Source organism: Leuresthes tenuis, unplaced genomic scaffold, assembly GCF_036924035.1.
Source record: "Leuresthes tenuis unplaced genomic scaffold, fLeuTen1.0.hap1 SCAF_2, whole genome shotgun sequence".
Classification (NCBI taxonomy): domain Eukaryota; kingdom Metazoa; phylum Chordata; class Actinopteri; order Atheriniformes; family Atherinopsidae; genus Leuresthes; species Leuresthes tenuis.
In genome coordinates, this window is record NW_027325356.1 from 42,885,685 (window position 1) to 42,900,619 (window position 14,935).

General features: G+C 39.0%; 1 protein-coding gene across 1 annotated transcript in view; it reads right to left on the reverse strand.

The window, feature by feature from the left end:
• LOC140302510 (transmembrane channel-like protein 3) overlaps window positions 1-14,700 on the reverse strand; it is a 97,218-nt gene extending 82,518 nt beyond the window's left edge. The window contains exons 1-4 of the mRNA XM_072381323.1: window positions 14,248-14,700; window positions 13,042-14,034; window positions 482-555; window positions 247-369 (exon numbers count right to left, since the gene is read on the reverse strand). Coding sequence (XP_072237424.1) covers window positions 247-369; window positions 482-555; window positions 13,042-14,034; window positions 14,248-14,700 — 1,643 coding nt within the window. The remainder of the gene's footprint in view (window positions 1-246; window positions 370-481; window positions 556-13,041; window positions 14,035-14,247) is intronic.
• Between the last annotated feature and the right edge of the window lie 235 nt (window positions 14,701-14,935).

Consider the following 14,935-nt stretch of genomic DNA (forward strand, 5'->3'; position numbering starts at 1 on the left):
ACACAATGTTCCAACATGGAAATGCTGACCAAACATCACACAGGAAACTCCCTGCATTTTTCCCTGATTATTGTAACTGATTAGATTTTGTAAATTAGTAATTGTATAATCTACAGGATGCCTACTAAGGCTCAGACAGATGACAGCCAGAAAGAGTAAGACAGAAAGAGCTACAGTCACAAAGACTTCCAGATGCCCTTAGAAATATAAGATTGATCAAATGAAAAGACCCTGAGCACCACTCACCCCTGCTGGTGGTCCTGGTAGGATGAATAAATCCTCCTAGAGTTCTTACGGACACTCTTGTGTCTCTTGGCAGTAGACAAGGACCTACTGCTCCCAACCAAAGGCTCAGACACTATACTCATGCTGTTTTTAGTCAAAATGTAGGAGTATAACTATCTGTTAATGTAGGACAGTGTGTAATTACCACTACCTGCTACTCAGTGTTACTCTACTGGAACCTCAGAGCTCGAGCTACCTGCTGCTGTTGAGCACCACGGCAGTATAGACTGAATCACACTCACTCATCTGTCCAATCACAGCTTGTACTGACTGCTTAAAGGGACAGCACCAGACTCTGACAAACAACAAACACAGCGTCACATGCACAGACATATAAATACATATGTATACGTGTGTAAGTGTGTTTGTGCAAAGACAGTATTATTCATTTATATATAGCGTATACTAAAGGTTCTAATGATCTTTTGAATTTATTCTGCAAAACGTTTCTGTTTAACAAATAAGTGAGCTGACAAGCTGAGATTGCTTGACTTATATGTTTATCCAGCCTGTACATGACTGCACACCATAACAACCACAAAAGTGTGATGTGCTGTATGTTTATATATTCAGTTGGCTCCTTAGTTTTTTCAGATATCACTGAAGCTCAGTGGCAAATGGATCATCAGAAGGATCATAGTAGAACCATAAGACCTTCCAGATGTCTCTAATTTAATTGCAGTCTCTTTGACTGGGTTCTAGGGAGTACTATTGACCAATATGTCACACTCTCAGATGACCAGTTACATATTCTAACTACATACAGGAAACCTTGGCAATCAAATGCATCCTATTAAATGATTCAGAAAAAAATAAAACCCTGCAGAAAAGCCAAGCATGTTTTTAGAAAAAGTGTTATTTGCACTTCCCATTTACGATGCATATTTACTGCAATTTCAGTTTTAGATTTGCATGTTTCATTGTTTTTATTAATGAAATTCTATCGACTTCTCTCCATTTCTTAACAGAAAGAATTAAGCAACAAGAGACAAAGTAGATAAAGAAAAAGTACAAATTAAAATGGCGGTCAATACTGCACATAAATTCAACGATTCTTCTAAGTCCCAGTACATACAATTAAGGACATGGCTCCCTGTAACAAAAGCGGAAAGACAAACAATTTGTGGTAGACTATAATTTATTAGGTCAATATGACTTAAATATGCAATATCTTCTTATTCTTTCATAAGGGGTCGCCACGGCAAGAAAACCTTGCATCATCGATTTGGCACGTTTTACGCCAGATGCCCTTCCTGATAAAACCCTCACCATTTATCCAGGCTTGGGACCGGCGCTAGAAATACACTGACTCGTGCTCCCCAGTGGCTGGGTGCTCACACCTATGGAAAATTTGGCGTCACTAATTAACCTAACGTGCTTGTTTTTGGGGGGTGGGAGGAAGCCGGAGTACCTATACACGCAAATTGACCCCCCCAACTATGACTTCATCCCCCCTAAAAGAAGTACAAATAACAGTTTGGGGGGGGTTGAAACATTTATCTTTCTTATTCGTAATCATAAATATTACAATACATAGTATATTCCATAGTCATGCCAGGAAGATGCTTCTAATAAAATGTCAGACACCCCTGAAGCGGACTATACCATTTAATTTTCTGTCTGCCTGACATCCAAGTCGGCGCATGCACAAAAAATAATAATAATTGCACCAGAGTGCTGTGTGAAAAGTAGCTGTAGATTAATTTAAGTAGCTCTCTAACTAGTTTATTACACTCAAGTTTCTCATTTTCGGAGTTTCAGAATTATATTGTGTCAGGTGATTTCAGACAAATGCTAACTATGGCTTTCTATCTATATGTAAAATGTCATCACATGAATGTTAGCTTACATGTTATTAAATGTAAGCTTTGTGCCCTGTGCACGTCACTCCAGTAACTTACAGGCGTGAACTGTGGTCAAGTTGTAAACAATGCCTAAAGCGTGCTGCGTTGCCAGGCTTGACAGTTGCCCCCTTTTTAAAAGCACATTAATTTGATTTGACAGGAAAAATACAATATGGATGTTTGCGTGTATATAGTGTTATTTGTGTATTAGCGTAGCACATCATTTTATATCAAAGTATTATATCATATTGTTTAATTTTAATAGGCTTTTGAGGGGTGTTTTAGATAAGCTTTTGCCTTTTTGATAGTAATTTTCCATTCATATTGTACATTTTAAAAACAAGGTGCATAGTGCTTTACATACAAATATTAACACACAGAATCACCTTGGTAAAAAAAAATAAGCAGCAACACAACAGTAATATAAGATATTAATATTAAAAAAAAACATCTTGAAAAAGTTAAACTCTAAAACAAAAACAAAAAACAGAACTAAGGCCACATTACAGTACATCTGATAGAATTTTGTAGTATGGTCCTTCGAAAACTGAAACATTAACCTAACTGCTACTTAAAGGCATAGACCACATCAAAATAAAAGTTTGTGAGCTGTTTTCTGACCTTGAAAATTGTCTAATGGAAAATTAATTCAATATTCTTAATTGTGTGTTTGGTTCTGGTTCCGCATTGCGTAGATCTGCATTGGAGCAGTGTGTGTGTGTGTGTGTCTGATTTGCTGGCAGTTTGGGTCTACAATATTTTGTCAGTGACTGCCAACTGTAAAAGCTGTTTGTGTGATACATTATGTGCCCAATGAATTGTAAAATGGTGTAAAATTTGGTGTATCATAATCTACAGACTGCAGACATTTAATTGAACAAGCAAGATACCGTCAGGATTATAAGACTTAAGTTAATTGAAGCTCGTTATAACGATATAACGCAGTTTATTTAATTTAGTTCAGTTCAATTCAGTTTTATTCATATAATGCCAAATTACAACAAATGTCATCTCAAGGCATTTCAATAATATAGTCCAATTAAAGCTAATTGGAATTCAATTCATTGTAATCATAAATCATTCAATTAATTAAATAAAAAATTTGTCCAATTCATACACAAAGAGTCAGTTCAATAACAATTTCCTAGCTAAGGAAACCAGTGCATTGCATCAAAACTTCTCTTTGGTCCAATCTTCTGTCCTGAACTTGCATGAGGCGACTGTGGAAAGAAATTTAATGGAAATCAGATATTTTCAACTTATTTGTAACTTGAGGTTAAGGTATAAAACACTTCCCTTCCTATCCTGCCATATGCAATAGGTACGATGTTTTAATTAAACCGTTTTGAACAAAAACGGTTTGTGTGTGATTACAGGACTGAGATGAGAAAATTTCTCATTGTTATGCAAACAATGTCTACAGACAAAAACTGTAGACACCTGGACAAACTGGTGAAAAAGGCCTGTTCTGCAGTAGGCAGAAAGCTAGACCCTCTCAGTGCTGTGGTGGAGCAATGGATGAGGAAGAAAATCATATTCTGTTTTGGAGAACAATAATTAATCCTCTCCACAACATCCTGGCAGGACAGAGGAGCAGCTGTAGTGAGAGACTCATCTCACTGCGCTGCAGGACTGAAAGATTCAGGAGGTTCTTTGTCCCCACAGCCATAAGGCTTTTTAACAGTAACTGCTGACATGTATTTCTGAAATTTATTCATTTATTTTATCATTTTTATTATATATTTGTATGTTTTTATTGTTCTAATATACAATCATTATACGTAAATACTTTTTTTTTTTTCAATTTTGAGCTGGTTGACTAATTTTGAATTTCTGCCAGGGGATTGAATAAAGTATTTTTCTATTCTATTCTAATTTTGCATCAACATTGTTGCTTGTGGCCATTATTTATTTATTTTTATTATTTTTTTGTCATCTTTTCTTCCTGCTTTGACATTCGATATAGTGTTGCTTTACATTTGGATGTAATTGTATTCAAAGTGAACACAAGAAACTTTAGCTGAAAAATAAAATGGACCAAACTCACTGAATAATTCCCTATAATCCCTATATAGACCAGTGAGCAGTGCTGACCAACATGTCATTGGGGTCATCTGGTGGGAATTTCCTTTCATTAGTGTTTTGTGTAGTTGAGCCCATGACACCTCCACGAGGCTAGACAGTGATCACTGGCATCCCATAGTCACTCCCCTCATGCCAACCATCACTGCTCCTCACACCACAACAGCATCACAACAACTAGCTTTTTTTCCACAAGCAGCATTAATATCAGATATCTCAGCCTCTCACCAACTATACGTTAGTCATAGCGGGGTGGGGATACAAACCCTGGTTCAGGTAGGAGGTAGAAATAGAAGAGGTAAAGATAAGTAGGAATGGGAATAAAACCCTGATTTGGGTAGGGGGTAATGAAAGTAATGAAGGTGCCAGAGGTGGAGGCAGTACAAGACACACTAGCAAATTCAGAAGAAAAACTCACCTAAACAGTCCAACAGTCACAAAAAAATGCCAGTAAATACAAGGCTGTACAGGCCAACTCACCTGAAATGATCACCTAGACCACAAGACTATATCAGGCCTTAGATTTGTAGAGGCTTTTTCCTGGGGAACAACAAGCTTTCCTCCTAAATCTACCTGCATCTCCCAATCACAAGCATCCTCTAAGCTGCCTTGCTTCCTTATTGTCTTATTAACTTTCTCCCCCTCTTTAACAAACGGAATTTCCACTCTCTTCACCTTAGACCCTCCTAAATTCACCTGCCTTCATTTCTCTTCAATACCTGCAATTAAGCTTCTTAATATTTGGCCACGTATACCGGCCTTGTGACAAACTAACCTTACAACCTGACAAAATATGCCTTTGTCATGCTTTTGGGGGCAGTGGAGGCGAAGGAATAGGACACAAATACAGACATGGACAGGAGCCAGAGATAAACTCAAAGGGTTTATTGCAGAAAATAAAAATCACAGCAATGCTGGAAAAAAATAGAAACTAAAGAACAAGAACATGCCCAGGAGAACTAACAAACTAAACTATGCAAAACTCAGAAGAAAATCCATGGGAATGAGGACTACGAGAATGACGGCGGGGGTAACGGCGAGGATCTGACAAAGACAGAAGAAAACAGGAGACTAAATACTGTAGAGAGGATAATTACTGATAAATTACACCTGAGGAAAATTAGCAAGGGAGATGGGGGTGGAACTGGAGACTAACTAGGAACTGAGGGAAACAGGAAATGACAAGTAAAAACTAACAGGAAACTAAATTTAATAGAAAAGCAGAATACAGAACTAAACCAGAAAATTACAAAAACAACAAGGATCGTTACAGCCTTAGAGTTGCAGTACCTGAACATACCAAATATAATGGGTCTCCATTTACCCATAGTTTTTGGTTCTGGTGAGTTGGCAATACGTCATATGCTGCCCCTAGCAAAGTTCTAATACTCATTTCCTCCATACTCTACAGCTCTTTCCAATTAAGATTTGTCTTCTCTACACCTTCCCAATTCAACCACTGTCCCTGCTTAGCCTGAGCCACTGCCGTTGTTGAAGATTCTTGTTGGTCAACTGATACCAACTCCACCTGTTTTACATGAAGTATGTAAGTCCAGATTCAGAAGTCCTGGCTTGCCTAATAGGCTGATGACCAGAATCTTAGTAACACTTAGCAAAATCTCCATTGTTAAGGTTATTTAAGATAGATCACCCAGAGATACCTTGGATATACAGAACTTACTTATTAATATGCCTTCTTGTTTTTTAAAGCAGACACTGAGAAAAACACAAAATAATATACAAGAGCAGTACTGTTAAAAAAGAAATAGAAGGTAAAGTCAGTTAAGGTTGAGATAAAGAATATATAAATCTCTGATAAAATGTAAATTATAATACAAAACACAAATATCCAAAAGATAACACTAAAGTATAGAAACAAAGTACAAAACAAAAAAAAGAGACCATGGTACAAAATCCAGACCATGACAGTCTAACCCAGCTGAGAATTGTATGCTGATTAAAAGCATTAAATTTGGGTCTTTCTCTGTAAATAATGTCAGTTTTTGTTATTGTTGTACAAGTGCCAGCCTTTGCGTTTCTGTAAATTCTCTGTAAAGTCTCTATATTTGGATCTTCTGCAACCTTAGTGTTTTTTAAAATAAAATATATCATGAAATTGTTTTATTTTACTTGCATGTTCTGCTTGTAAGCTTGCTTCTTCCTTACCTCCACTGCTCTACACAACTGCATGCCATTTATATCAGTCACAAATATCCTTAAAAATCATTGGGAAAGATTTTATTCCCTTTGGAAATTTTTCATATTGTACCAGTGTAGAGATTATTAGATTTTAAAGGTAAAACCGATGATCATCCAGCATTATAATAAACCATGCATTAGGTAATACAATTGTGCTGAACCTTACTGGTAAATTCTGAGTGCACTTTTTTTTTTTAAATGAAAATGATATATGAGCTTTGAATGTAGCCTCTTGTGAATTTCTAAAATGGAACAGCTATGTTGTATTGACCAATGGAAATTAGATCAAGTGTAGTGACACTGTTTTCGTCTTTTGGATCTAAAATGTAATGTCACTGAACTGATGCTTTTTACATATTTTGAACAGCTGTTTACAGATTTTTGATGTGCATGCACTTCAAAGTAAATATAGCTTAAGTAAAATGGGCTCGATATTACCACTTTTTCACCTTTATTTACTTTTTAAATCAATGTTATTTTGTATAATCCCGTTAGTAGAGTGAAATACAGCATAAACAATATATTTTGTCTAGTTAGTGATGATATTAATAGTAATAATCCTAATAATAATATTCCTTGTGAATTTGCTGTCATGGTATAAATAAATTTAAAAAAAAAAAATTCACTACAATATATAGGTGTATAATAATTTAATAGTTTTTGGGGGGGAGGTACTATAAGGTTATTACCATTGTTAGGTATGTCACAGGTTTCCAACCAACCTACTTAAACATTCAGGGAACAATAAGAAATTACTCAAATGAAGTCGTGTATTTTCACTTGTAGTTTTAGGTTAGGGTTTGTTATTCAACAATATTCAATACAAACATGTAATTGAAGTATTACAATGCGTTATTGGCTTCTTTATGTTTTAAATATCCACAAGTAAATTTAATTTTAAGTTGATTTAATAGTCATTTTAAACATCTGTAGTATAGTATACACATATTTGATTACATCAAATTTATTTATTGATTATATGCTACTCTTCAAATTAATTTTAAGTGATTAATATCAGGATGCAAAAGACCAGTCATGAATAAAAAAAATGCAAAACCTGTAGACATGGTTCTTGAATAACATTGCCCAGGTTTACTCCATCGACATAGTTGTATTTTTGTTGAAAAGACATTCTCTTAAAAAGATGCTTGCTTCTTATAAAAACAAATTTTAAATATGGCTCACATACAATCTTATAATAATAGCTCGCTAGGAAACAATTTGGATGCCAGTAATAGAAAAGACACGTAGTCTGGCACTACTACAGATATATTTCTTGTGTAAGGCAAGCACGCTGTAATAGCAAAGAACCTCAATCTCAACAAAGTTGAGGGCATATTATTTTCAAACTGTACAGAGGCATACCATGTAGACAAATAATCAATAAAGTTGTCCGGTGCGGATTTTTATATATGCACCTCATTTTGCATGGCCCATTAATCAGTCAGGCTTTAAAGCATTATGGTGGTGCCTTGTGTTAGAGATAAGAGGTACTAAATTTCTTCTGCCTTAGTTTATTGTATGTGCAGAATAAAGTAGGGTGCATTTCTTTTTCTGTGCTCTCTAGAGGTCTTACTGCTTGCCTTTGAAAAGATATGAACATTTTTTACTTGAAAGAAGAAAAAAATTCAGCAGTAACACTAACAGTATAATGTATATATTCCTTAAACTAAAATAAAGGTTCTACCGTTTTTATTTATAGCGTATATATACTGTATATCTAGAAGAATGGTGTATTTTTTTCATTTGGTAAATTTACTGAAATATCAGTTTTTCAGATAACGATTAATTGAATCTAATGATAGACCATAGTTTATTGCACCTTCAATTTATAATGTAATCACACATACTCAGTTTGTAATTAATCAGTCACCTCACCCTGAAATCTGTTCTTAATGATTTATTTCAGAAAAAAAGACTTGGGTTTGAATATGCTAAACATTTTAGCAAATAATTACAGATACAGAATTTTAAAAAGAAGAAATTTCCAGTGTGGTTATTTTAAATACTTTGTGTGTATGTGTGAGCTGTGTATCCCATTCTGTTGTATAAAATAATTACTTTCAGGGTCAGGATTTTGTTTCTTCCTGAGGTTTGACCCTTGACCTGAGTAGGTGATCTCAAATTTTTTTTTTAAAGTTGTGATTATTCTGAAGTTGTTTTGCGGTTGGTTTTCTCTCATAATTGTTTGAAAATTAGCCTTTTTCACTGTAGATGGTGAGCAGGTGGTGACAAAGGGGAAAGCAGTAGAGGCTTGGATGAGATTTGACAAGAAAAAGGTATTGAAGACATTCCTAATAAAGGTCCTGGAGTACCCTCTGTTGGACAAAGTAGAGGAGAACACTTTGGTGGCCTGTTTGAAATCGTCCTTCTGTATGCACATTCTGTAGAGATTAGAACATCAAAAATGTTTGGACCCCACCTTCCATTATGGATATACATGTATATAAATATCCAGGGCCACATAGATTGGTGTTATAATTGAATAGGGTTATAGGGTAATTTTATATATTCTCATAATAGTATATATCATCCATCATAGTATTAGTTTAGTTTCACACAATAGGGATTATAGAATTATAAAAGTTATTTAGGGGGTTATACATACATTAGGGCTATTTTCCATAGGGTTATGATAATAAGGGGGTCACTAAGGTTAAAGCATCAAAATGTTCCACACATCCCCAACTTAGTGTGTGAACACACAATATATCTTAATTGTATTATACTGTATTATACTTTATTATATCATATTTATTCTTATAGCACTATACATAATATATCACATAGGTTTAATTATAGCCACATAAAAGTTATTGGGTTTTAAAGAGTTATAAATAGGGTTCTATTATGCATTAGGATTAGGCTGAAGAGTAGGTTTGAGAGTTAGAACATTAAAATGTTTGGACCCCACCATCCATGACGGAGACGGGGTCAATGCACACTCCATCCAGCCCCCACCAAAACCCAGGCCCGCACCGCCCCCCCACACACACCCACACACACTCATGCAGCCAAAGAGCACCCTCTGCTGCATGCAAACATCAAACAGGTCTTGATGCATCCTTGATCTTGATGGCCCTGAAATCTCAAATGAACGGTCCTTCCCGTTTCACCAACATATTTCAAACCACACATTTTGCAAACCATCACATAAACAGTTCTTGGAACTCACACTGCCCCGTGGGGAAACCTTAAAAACCCTCTTGGTCTGGGGATTCTGAAACCAGGTTTGCTGGCTGAAGTAGCTGTCTCGGGAAGCCAGCTTGTGTTCCTCCCGAGGCTTGACCTTTGCTCTTACCAGGTAATCCTTAATGTTTTTATTTTTTCTAAAAGCAGCAATTATCCTATAATCATTTTCAGGTTGATTATCCATCATAAGTGTTTTGAAATTGTGTTTAATTTTTCCCACCAGGGTTACAGTGGACGGTGAGTAGGTGGTGATGAAGGGGAGAGCAGTTGAGACTTGGATGGGATTAGACTGGAGAAATGTCCTGAAGCTAGATCTAAGAAAGGTCCTAGAGTACCCTCTTGTGGACAAAGCACCAAACAGCACCCTAGTGGCATGTTTGAAATCCTCTTTGTGTACAAATTCTATGAAATCTTAATAATTGTGATTTGATGAGTCCTGCAAATGTGTGTTTTGGATGAAAGCTAGTTTTGTGTAGTAGTGCATGTGTGTCTGTGTCTTTAAAGTACACTTTAATATCCAATTGGTTGTTGTGATTAAAATTTGGTCCTTTGAATGTTGTTGTGTCTAAAATGTTGATCGAATTGTTATCTGTTGTGGATTTTAGTTTGATTGAGGGATTGTGGTTATTTAAAATTTCTAAAAATGTGTGAAAATCATCCTGCGAATGGGTCCAGATGCCCCAGATGTCATCAAGGTACCTGTAGTAATGAAGGGGCTTCTTGTCACATTTCTCCAGTGCAGCAGTCTCCCATTCAGCCATAAAAATATCTGCATATGCAGGGGCAAATTTCTTGCCCATGGCTGTGCCTTTTATTTGTAGGAAGTATTGTCCGTCAAATTCAAAATCGTTTCTGGTCAAATTAATCTCTAATAATTGTAATAGTTCTTTGTCTGGTCTTTTTTTGTCATGAAATTTGAAGAATATATTCCGAATTGATTGTATGCCTTCTTGGATGTCAATATTAGTATCTAAGCTGTCCACATCAATTGTGAACAGTATCGAATTGGTGGGGATATTAATCTTTTTAACTTTATCTATGAAGTCGTATGTATCTTTAATATAACTTGAATGTTTGGTGGTCAATGGGTTCAAATAGTAGTCTATGAATTCGGCTGACCTATAGGTCTCACTGCTGCAGTCAGACACGATAGGACGCCCGGGGGGAATTTGGAATGGTTTGCTCCAATTAGCTGGCTCTTTGTGGATTTTGGGCAGTAAGTAGAACTGTCTGGGTCTGGGCTCAGAGTCTCCAATCAGGTAATTTCTTTGTTTAGCATTAATACATTTTTTCTCATATAGTTTTTGGAAAATGGGGACAATTTGGGTTAATGTATCTAAGTAAATTGGTTTCTTTAATTTGGAATAGTATTTCTCAATTGTTTGAATCCTTCCCACAAATACTGCCCCATGTCCATCACCACCACTACACTGCCTTTGTCGGCTGGTTTAATGATAATATTTTTATTCTGTTTAAGTTCTAGGAGGGCCGTGTTTTCTTCAGGGGTTAAATTTAGCCTAATTCGAGGGGGTTTGAAATGATTTTGAAAGTAGGTGAGGTCCAATTGGATCAGGTGTTTGAGATTTTGGGGCAAATTAATGTAACCCTGATTATATTTCTAGCACTCAGAAATATCGGGTTCATTGAATGCATCGTAGCATCGTCCGATAATTTAAATTTCGGGCTTGTCCTGAACATATCACCTGCAGCTCTCGTGAGAGCAAAGGTGTGGGACAGAGGAAAGACCGGGAGAAAAAGGAGAAGGCAGGAGAAACTCCATGCTGCCGTGAAGCACGCGGCTTTCTAATTAGCAGAGGAAAAAAGAGTTTTGCGTAGGCATTTGGAAAGAGCTGCTGTTAATGGTGAACCATAACCCAGTACCTACCTCGAAGGAGTCGGAGTGGGCTGTAAGAGAGCCTTTGTCGGAGTGTCTCCTCAGACTTTTCGAACTATTCTGGTGAGTTAGCTTAGCTCAATTAGCACTATAGTTGCGGTTCAATGCGTTGGAAAATAAAAAACCAGTCAGAATAGTAGATTAATGGTGTTCAATGATGCTTGAGACCTATTTGTATTGAGTATTGTGATGATGTCATGAATGTTTAGCACTTTTTTTCCTTTCCGGCCTGCTAATTCAGTCCGCGGCCGCCAAAGTGGCTCTGCACAGTGCATATAGTAGCATTGCTGCAACTGCGAGTGATGCAGAGTAATGCCATTCAGTGTATAATGTGTTACGAATTGCTGTGGATTTTTCATGTTGAAGCTTTTGGTTCATGTTTAAAGCTAGATATGCACATGATAATTCAATTTATTACATGTTTCATTCCATATGTGAAGAAAAAGGGGAATTATTTAATTCATGTATGGGTTAACTAGTTAAAATACTATTTTATTTATTTAGACATTTAAGAAGTGTGGAAGTCTAACGGTTCTGCATACTTGTGTGCAGACTGTTTATTTATTTTTTTTTTTGAGGGACAATTCTGTCTGTGCCAATTGAGGAACTGCCCCATCGTGGTCCAGGACGCCATTGCTGTTGTGGATGTTTGCCGTACCAGGAGGGCGGTAGGAACAAAAAAACAAAAGAAAGTTCACCAAAGAGCCACCTTTTTAATTATTTTGCTACTTTTCTCCCCCTGAGACTCAGGTTGTTTTTTGTTCTTTGGCCAAGATACACGAGAGAAACTGACTAAAATTGACGTCTTAAGGAACTGAAGGTTGGAAACCAGTAAATAGTGAAGTGGTACCACAATTTCTTTTCCTTTTCTTAATTTCTTTTGGGGTATTGAAATATTTCATTGTTTGTTTTGCATTCATTTTGGTTGTTTAAATTATTTTTGTGATATGTTTGAGTTCTCTATTTTGCTTTAAAGGTATTCCTACTGAGCTGAACAAGATGTTTCCATAAAGCTAAATTTCTGTTTCATAAATCTGTGTGTGGTGTGGATTGGAGGGGTCTTTTATTCTTACAGAGCCTGCTACTGTCAATCTCCTTCCCAACCTAGTAGATTGTTGAAAGTGAATCTGAGTAACCTTGTGATGAATCTGAGCTGGATGTTGTAAGTCTAAGATTTTTGGTACAAGACTCACCTTTGTAGATATTATTTTGGGGTCAGTACAGATCTCTTTATGAGATAGAAGCCACACGAGCAGGTTACATTAACATCAGGGGGAGTCCAATTGGATGCAGGAGTAAAAGGTTGTTTGGTTGAGCTTCCTTTGTCTTTGTAATGATCCATAATTTTTAGTCTCCTGTGGTAATTTTGTAAATCTAATGTCGTTTGTTGTTTGATATTTTTGTTACTGCCCCTGGTGGGAATAAAATTCAAACCTCTGTTAAGCAGAGTCAGCTTGGGGATTGTCAGTTTGCTGTTTTGGACTAAAACCATGACATTTTTAAACCCCTCCTGATGAAACAGGCTATCGGGGACACTCAGTTTACCTGTTTCAACCAGTGATCGAGCATGCTGCAGGCAGTGTGAGTCCAGTGGACTCCATCCCTCTCAGTCTTAAAGTCCTGGTTGGGGAGTGGAGGGATGTGATCACAGTTTGTGGTGATGTGCTCGTTCAGGATCCTCAGGTTTGATTTCTCTTTCAGGGGAAGAGAACTGGAAAAGTTCAGGACAGGGACCAAGATGGTGGCCTGGGGAAATTTATTTTTCGCCACCCTCAAAGCCCCCTGAAGCTGATGGATGGTTGTGCTGTGGACCTTCTGGTTCCTGCTGTTAATCCCAAAAGCAAGGATCACAGTCTCCACCGCAGCGTTTCTGAGGGCCTTGTGGAGGATGGCCTCAGCGTGGCGAAAGGTCGCCCCTGGATAACTGTCAATCTGCAGGTTATCATGCTGGAACGGAGTAAATCTGGACAGGTTAGAGTCACCTATTATCAGATTGGTCTTTTTCACAGTTAGACCCCAGTCCTGTAGTTTTTTGCTAGTGTTAAGATGTCTGAAAGGTCTGCGTGTAAGTGTGTCAGATGGAGACCGGGAGAAGAGCCGATGGAAGCTGCCCTGGCTCCGAGTAGCAGGCCGTGGAGGGTCCGCAGGGAGCGGTGTGGCAGGCGCCTGTGGCGCCGTTGTGGCCTGGTCCTCGACCCGTGGCCCAGTGGGATGGAGAACGCGATCAGGTAAGGTCCTGACCCCCATGGCTCCAAGTCGGAAGGTGTGACGCCGTGGATTGGGGGTCACGCATGGCGTGCTGGGTCTGCTCTCATCCCCAGACAGGTCGATGAGGTTCAATTCCTCGAGGCAGACACACGGATTGCCTGTAGGAGGAAGAGGAGAGGAAGAAGAAAGAGGAGGCAGAAAAGGAGCTGGTGCGACGCCCTGTTCTGATGTGGCCGGAGTAGAGATGGCGCTCTGCTCCCCCACGGTCACTGCGGAGGGCTGTCTCACTCTGATGTTGTCCCTCTGAGGCCTGGGATCTGGTGCTGCTGCCTGCAGAGGAGGAGAGCTGGATGGAGGGGGAAGAGGAGGAGGAGGAGGAGGAGGAGAGGAGGTAAGTGGAGAAGAGGGAGAGAAGGGAGAGGGTGGAGGAGGAGAGGGGGAAAGGGGGGGTGGAAAAGGGAGAGCGGGAGGGGCCCCTGTTTCATCTGGCTTCGAGAGGAGGGGGGACCAGTCCCCACCTCTCTGGTCAGTCATGGTAGCGACCGACATGGTGTTGGTTTCAGGTGGTGCAGTCACAGCCTGGATGGGTGGGGCTGTTTGGACCTGTGCTTGAATGGTGGCAGGGGGGCGGGCCTCAGTAGGAAGAGGGCTGTTATGTGCTCCTGCTGCGACTCTGGGCTGTGAGGGCTGCTGCTCATTGAGGTTGGCTGTCAGGAATGCCTCCGCGCCCTGGAGGGTCTCAGGCCTCAGCCTGCGGCCCAGGTTTTTGCTGGCCCAAGTGGAGGCCACCTCAAAAGGGCCGTGCCAGTCCCGGCTGGGGAACTGGTTCAGCTTGTGAGCACTGGCTGTCATGGAGTTTTCATAGTGCTGTTGCAGAATGATAAGAGCAGTGTACTCCCAGTTCTTTGCATTACCCTCCAGCAACAGTTGGGTGGCGCTGTTGGGAGAGGCAGGTTTGATCAAGGTAGCCAGGTTGAGAGTGATCTTACTGATCATTGGGGGTGCGTCTGGACCAGAGACGTTCTTTAGATGGTGCGCAGCCTTAATCAATCGGTGGACGATGCGGACCTTGTGGCTGAATTCCGGGTCCTCAGACCGAACCCTCTGAGGTAGGGGGCCGTCCCTGGTAGGTTGTTGGTGTAACTGTTGGCGTGGCTGTCCGTGTGGTTGCCACTGATTATGCCCTCCCCTGGCGTTTGAGTGGTTAAAGTACCTGGGGGCAGCGTTGCGG